Genomic DNA, 7,601 nt, shown 5'->3' with positions numbered 1-7,601 from the left:
AGTTCGTAACTTTTCTGCTCTCCAAGGTTACTTTATATAACATATAAATCACTAACCCCTTTTACTGAGTTATGTTGAGTCCTTGAATTTCCCTAGACTAGACTATACAATTTCATATCCCCATATGTATCTATCTATATATCCTTGTATCTATAACGCCAACCTTTCTGGTCAACTAACTGCAAAAAAAATAGCTCGAGGCGCGGCTGACGACAAGATGTCACAGTACGGATTTGATGAGCCAGCCTTCACCTTAGCCTTTCATGAAACTTCTATTAGATAATTAGCAATTTATTAAGACATCAAATAATATATGTTGAAAGGAACGTAAATTTAAGGTCTAATTATCAATATGATGTAGCTACAAATACCTTTTAATATGTAATGTTCTGTTCCTTGAGTATCTCTTTCAAAGATCCTATGCGTTGTTTTATTTATTATTCCAGTACAGTCAGACATATTTAAATATTCTAATCTTTTGAGAGAAAAGTTCTCCAATTTCTACTTCTATTTCAGGGGTATCCAGAAACAGTCAATGAAAGCGTTAAATATTTGTCAGATAATAGAATACTATCCAGAGTGTACTGACACTCTCGGGTTTATCTTGGTTTTAAGTTAATAAATGTCGTCCACCTCAAAATTTGGCATATGAGACCTATGGTTCCTATATTGTACTTTCGTTCTCTGAGAATAACTTAAAACTTTTTGGGAAGCTTAATTGTCAAAGGACTCACCAGCAAGAACTTGCTTTACAGTAAATAAAAATTCTTAACTGAAAAACCCAATGCAAACGCACAATGCAAACTTACTGTCATTGACTTGAATTATAAATAGGTAACTAGAAGGAGGTTATATTATAATAGAGGATATTGTGAGAGACCAAAAATACAAGAAGATCCCAACCTTCATGTTATTCAAAACATATCCAGAGTTGAGATAAGTCAAGCAGAATTATTTTATAAATGTGGAGGAAGTGAAATTTAAGGCCATGAATTATCCTGATATGCATTGCATATTTATATTTTCCGAATTATGTTTTTCCATATAGTTGGTTAACTTAAGCCAATTCTAAGATAAGGATAATGGTAACCGATAGATACGTTTTTTAATTATACAAGAGTCATATATTTTGATATATGATAATTAACTAAAGGAGAGTTCCAGTTGGAGAACAGGTTAGTCTTGAGTAGTTGGTTGTCAAATGTCATTCAATGGGTTGACTGGTCTGTCCAAATGTGTCAACGATAATATTACGTTTCGTTAGTCGCACGGCGACCCGTTTTAGGGTAGCACTCAAGCCCAGAGTGGCTGGCCAGGTCTCTCTATACGGTGCTCAGCATATAACACCAAATCATCCTATGTAGATCTAGCATTGATTGTTACTTATAACACAAATAATATAAATAATTTGAGTTTAATTTAGTTTCTCTGAACCCCACTACGGGATCTAAGGATGAAGTAGCTGTAGTTAATAATACTTGTACCAAGAATAAATATAACCAAGATCCTATTAAAATGTATTACCGGTATATGCGACACGTTGAGCTTAACTATTTTTGCAAGAACTATTAATGATAACTTCACGACTGAAGTTAGGCTAGAGAACCGTATCAATGTTTAAGCTTCAAGGTATTTACTTTATCATTCCTATACCTATTATACAATAAACCTATACATTATACTTGAGTATGGATAGTAGAAAAACCGGAGCTACCAATAAGAAGTAAATTACAGCTAACAGTTTCTCTAGGGCGAATCTATAATAGTTTATTAATTATTTTCATTAGTTCATAGGTTGAGACTAACATAGTACAAATTATAATTGTGCATCAACTTGGTCCATAATTAATCATGGGAGGCGTAAAGATTCGCGACCGGTAGTACCGAGTCTCTTTCCTCTCCTTGTCGATGATTCTTACGCTACTTCGAGAAATATATACGTGATGTAGTACGTAACATAGAAGATCTTCGATAAGAAGTCCGAGCTTCGCTTTATGGAGATCCCTCTTTCAGGAGTTTCCACGGCTGTTGTTTCAGAGACCCTTCCCTGTATACTTTTACGACCGAAAAATGCGGGAATCGTGCAGACATTGTCACGTTTCGCTGCTTAGTTATCACTAGTTAAAGAAACCAGTTTGCGTCGAACGGACGTTATACTTATTTAAAAGGAGAGGCCAATTGTCAGGAAATTCCCGTAGGCGTCTTATTACGTAACTTTCGCGAAGATCTACCTTTGATTTACGCTCTTCTGAAAAGAAATCTAGGAACTTGGGTCCTCTTCTAGAAGGATTATCTCACGGTAACATATTGTGCTGAAGCCTACTCGCGTCCAGTACATTGAGTTTTCTTACAAATCAAGATGTCCAAACCTGTCTGCAATACTTTTTTGTAATAGTTCTGTGACATTGTTTTTCCGATTTATCGGCCTTCTTCATTTGAAAGATGCTCTGACACATGTGTACAGATAAATTACAGAGGGCATCAAATAGTGGTATCCATGGTAATTCACAGTAATACTATGTACGTAATTGACAAGGACTTGTCCTGAGATTTACGGCATCTTAACTTTAAAATTAAGCTTTTGACAAAAGATATGTCTGATATGCTTTAGGGCATACATACATACTCTCCATGCCTAATTTCTAGTAAAATACACCACTAGAGTCCATGGCATCTTAAAGGATTCACAATTTCAAATGAAGGACTTTCCAACAAAAAGTAACAATACAACAGATTATACTGTGACACTCATGATGTAACCTGTTGGGCAAGTACGACTGAAACTCCAAAACCACACAAAGGTTCATATATAAAAGAGAACACATTTTCAAAATGGAAACGAAAGCTTTCTTGATTCAATTTATTTTCTTTCAGTCTTCATTCCATATTTTTGTTTATTTTATAATTGCAACAATAACGATAATAACAACAACAAAAATATAAACTCCTAACACATCATTATTATTCAATCAAAATGGTATCTAAATATTATATACTGGTAATTCTAGCCAGTCTAATGTTAAATGTCGCTTCAGCATTCGATCTTTTTGGAAGATTACATTACATAGGGGGCGCTGAGTACCGTTTCCCCTTCTTCATTAAAAAAGGTAGCCGTTTTTGTCAATTACTGGTGGTAGACATGTTGGGTTTGACAATAATCTAAGTAATCAAGGTGATGTCTGTGTGGGTTCCTCGAACGTGACTGGTTCCACCTTTCACAACGACGGTAATCTTCTTTTGAGTGAAACCATCGATTTAAGTCTGACGGATTTTTTAAATAATGGTTTCTTTGGTATTCGTGGCAAGATTACTACTACAGGTAGCACTACAGTCTTCACAAAGAATAGTTTCATCAACATCGGTATTCTCCACATTGAAACTACATCCCAGCTTACTCTAGGTACAGGAGCTGACCAAATGCAAAATAAGGGTACTATCATCTTCAATGGTGGTAACCATACGTTAAGTTCCTCCATGATGGGTTCAGGGTGTGTCGCTATGTTGAACCAACATGAACTTCATATTGATATTAGTAAAACATTTGATAATATTTTTACTGTGACAGTTATAAGAAAGATATCCATTTCTTTGGTATGCCGAACCTTATTGGGTTACCAATAACCTTCCACGGGTTCTCCAAGAATCATGATTTATACTTCCATGGATCTCAAACAGCTCGTACACATATATTAGTAGGATCATATTCTCCATTGACAGGTACATTAGTTATCGTAACTACTCCAAAACCCTTCAGTGGTGCATATGACATATTAACCAGATCAATCTTCATCGGTTTCGGCTATGATATGTTTCAATTCAACTTCGAATTTATGACCCACAGAGGTCTCCCAGTTGTTCATATCAGTTACAATAAGCAAGGGCCATACAGTGACATTCCTGACAGATGTAGTATCCCTACCGGTAAACCAAACTTCAACCAATGTGTATCAAGTGCAGGACCGGGTACAACCTACGTTTCAGGATCAACGCCAACTCCTATCTCTACCGTATTAAGTTCAGCAGCTACAAGAACCACTAGTACCCTTTTAAGATCTACAGCTACTGACGTGATAAGTTCTCCAGTAACATCCTCTACCGTTGAAGCACCACAAACTACTACGTCTACCACCTCAACTGCAGACGTGGTAAGTTCTCCATTAACATCCTCTGCCGTTGTAGCACCACCAACTACTACCTCCATCACCACGACTTCGTTCCAACCAACAACAATCACCGCTACATCATCTACATCCACCACCACATCAAGAAAACCTGACGCAACCATTACGGAAAGGAAGCACTAAGCACATATCCTGGGATAATATATATCTATGTATACCCAACAGCCATATTGTGAGGTACCTGTCCAGTTACAAAGACATTTATTAGCTAGCTATTGAGGAAACTCCAGCCTTTGCTTGTATTTAGAACCGTTACCTTTATTTTATTTTAGTTTATTTTACTTTCCCTAGTTTTCTAGGTATGTTCCTATAATTCTATATACGTACGTTAATAATAAAAAAAACAATATCTAAGGCAATAGCTAAGACATAGTCCGAGATCCAGACTGATAAGTCTATAACCCAAGAAAAACTGAAAAGTTTCTGGCGCGTATTTAAGGGATGGATATCTTTTTTCACTATAAAACGAGGTTTGGTTGATGAAATCGTTTATCGAAAAGGAGCTCACTAACTGAGAGCCATCATATAAAAAAAGGTACTATTATGTCACGAACAAGTCTCATTATTTCCATTTGTTGGCTATATGAAGCCTTAAAAATGACAGCGATAATCACCATTGAAGGGATTTCTTGAAAGAGTTAACAGTCTCTTATGCAGTTCTTCGAAACTGATATCTTAGTCATCTGTAGCCCATATATTGAGTCATTACCTGTGAAAGCGTTCTGCACTTACACTATAAAGGGAAAACGTGAAATATATACCTAAAGAATGATGATTCTTCTCCACAAGAAGTTCACTTCTGTACTTCAACAAAACGGGAACTGTAATATTTTTGGAAACAAAGATGATTGTTTTTGGTTTCACAGGCGGGCGAGGATCAGAAGACGGATATTTCCTTCATTAGTCAAAAAATAGATATCGTACAACTGTACTCCAACGTGAAGCGTTGTAAATTCTTTCCAGGATGTTGCAATTTTTGTAATAAGGGATATTTTATGTCAAGAATAAATCGTTTACGAGTTCCAAATATAACAGATATTTTTTTTTGGAAACTCTATGTTTTAATCCGAATAATTACGATAAATTTTGGTGCTCAGATGGTAAGAAAGAAGATACCGAGACCTGTGATGAACCGGGTGATTTATTCTTTCTATATTTAAAAGATTTTTACCCAAATTAACGTTTAATTATGTACTCATGTTAGTGGCAATTTACTTCTTATTGAGAGGAAACCAAAAAATAGTTGTACATTTGATAACGCCTTCGGAAGTAGCTTAAGTGGTAAGGTTATCATTGGTATGTCTTGAAAAAGATCGTCGAGCTAAGCCTGTCGAATCTGCCAGTAATATGACCCTCGTTTTACTTGGCCGAGTACAATTACTATCCATCTAACATTACCCCATTCTTCGATCCCCGATTTAAGTATGATTTGGATCAAGTATATCGCCCCCCGCCCCACAAATCATTACCACTTGAAAGGATTCTGATCTATAATACTTTGGCAGCATTTTGTCAAAATGATCATTCAATTCTAATATTTCAATTAGTGAAAAAAAGGTATTGTTGCAGCACATAACTACAATTATCAAATGACGTCAGATTTATTCTCAATAAAAAAATTATTCTAGAGGTAATACAGAAGGAAAGAAGGAAGACACGCAATTCATTTGGTTATGTTACAATATTGAATAGGTTTTCTTTGAATTTATAGATATATATTTACTTAATTATTTTTTTAATTAACGTTAATGGAATGATAATTTATAATTTTTTTTTTATTAATTTATTTTATTATTTTAATATTTGTTTGATTTACGCGTTACTTATAATTTTTGCATAGCAGCAACATCGGTAGATTGAACATGATCTTCATCTTCTTCAATGGCTTGTTGTAAATCATCCATAGAAACTTTGTCATCTTCAACAACACAGTTAATTTGTAGTTTCTTGATACCGAAACCAATTGGAATAAATTGGTGAGCACCCCAAGATAGACCGTCCATTTCGATGGCTTTAACGTTAGCAACCATTGCTTCCAAATCAGTTTCATCATCCCATGGCTTAACGTCCAAAGTGATAATAGATTTAGCTGCTGGCTTTGCTGGCTTAGCGGCCTTTCTAGCGTTATAATCAGCAATTCTTTGAGCCTTTAATTTTTCAGCTTCTTCATCAGCTTCGTCATCGGAACCGAATAAGTCGACGTCTTCGTCATCTTCTTCTTCAGCGGCAGGGGTAGCGGTGGCAGCTGGGAAGGATTCGAATTCATCGGCCTTAGCAGCAATATGGTTGAACCATCTAGAGAATTCTGGGTAGGTTTCTTGGAAAGCCTTGAAGACAGTAACGTCAGCTTGAGTGGCAGAAGTACTATAATAAAAGATAAATGAAAAGTAATTGTTAGTAAAAAAAATGAACAGAGAAAAAGGAAAGCCTTTTGATACTATGTATGTTATTCCATCCTTTCTTGTATTTTGTTCTTGTTTTTTTTTGGCTCGCAATATTGTGTTTTGTACTGAATAAAAAATTCATTAACATTGTATTAAAGTCAGATACCGTGAAATCAATCACATCTCTTTTGTCACTCATACCAGGGGTCTTACTTCCTGTCATAAACACGGACCAAAGAATTAAATTCATCATTCACAATAGCATTAACAAAAACAGTGGACATAAACAAGCACAAAACAAAAACAAAACCAAAACATGAAAAGGGAACAACAATAGTAACTTTTTAAAGAAGCGCGGGAGATATTTAAACGTACCCTTCAATGTAAGATTTGTCAGCTAAAGAAGCGTTCAATTGTTTCAAAGTTTCAATTTTGGAGAAATCAGTGGAAGCCATTTTGTATATATAGTTTTGATGGTTCTGGAACGGCCATTTGTAAAAGAACAAAGTTCATAAAAAATGAATAAAGGAAAGTATTTAAAAAAATAGAAAAGAGAGACAATTGAAATATGATGGAAAAAAAAGGACTCACTTAAGTATAATTGATGGATGGATGGTACGGGAGGCAAAAGGACAAAGGGCAGCTTAAGAAAGAAAAAAATTTTCTTCCTGATTCTTTTCGCGTTGTGAAAGTTTTCTCACCGGCGCCAGCGCCAGTGCCAGCGGCAGCGTCAGCTCTAGACAGAGAGACACATACACACATACAGATGTTATGTGTGTATGTACGTGGACGCGGCAACGCGGCCACGACGTGTTGTCCATTTGCAATTCCAAACAGTTAGGGTTTCCACAGGGCCTGGGTGCACGGAGTTTGCGTGTGCGTATGCCAACTCGGTGTATCTATCTATGGGAGAGAATACACTGTCTAGTTAATTGATGTAAAATAGATAGCTAGCTTGTACGTACGTAGTGTAAACAATATATATGTTGAGAGCAGTCAGTACTCAGTATTCAAGAAAGGTTACCTTATCTCTTCA

At 35.8% G+C, this 7,601-nt stretch overlaps 2 protein-coding genes across 2 annotated transcripts; one reads left to right on the top strand and one right to left on the bottom strand.

Moving 5' to 3' along the window:
- Positions 1–3,593: 3,593 nt before the first annotated feature.
- Positions 3,594–4,304, top strand: NDAI0J01780 (uncharacterized protein; the record flags this gene model as incomplete). The annotated part of the gene is made up of 1 exon (XM_003672265.1): positions 3,594–4,304. One exon carries the CDS (start codon positions 3,594–3,596, stop codon positions 4,302–4,304), a length of 711 nt encoding a protein of 236 aa, XP_003672313.1.
- A 1,700-nt stretch (positions 4,305–6,004) lies between these two features.
- EFB1 (translation elongation factor 1 subunit beta) lies at positions 6,005–7,386 on the bottom strand (the record flags this gene model as incomplete). The annotated part of the gene is made up of 2 exons (XM_003672264.1): positions 6,005–6,545; positions 7,322–7,386. 2 exons carry the CDS (start codon positions 7,384–7,386, stop codon positions 6,005–6,007), a joined length of 606 nt encoding a protein of 201 aa, XP_003672312.1.
- Between the last annotated feature and the right edge of the window lie 215 nt (positions 7,387–7,601).

This window comes from Naumovozyma dairenensis, chromosome 10 (genome assembly GCF_000227115.2).
Source record: "Naumovozyma dairenensis CBS 421 chromosome 10, complete genome".
Taxonomy (NCBI): Eukaryota; Fungi; Ascomycota; class Saccharomycetes; order Saccharomycetales; family Saccharomycetaceae; genus Naumovozyma; species Naumovozyma dairenensis.
The sequence above is the reverse complement of the archived record's forward strand: the minus strand, read 5'-3'. Positions and strand labels throughout refer to the sequence as shown.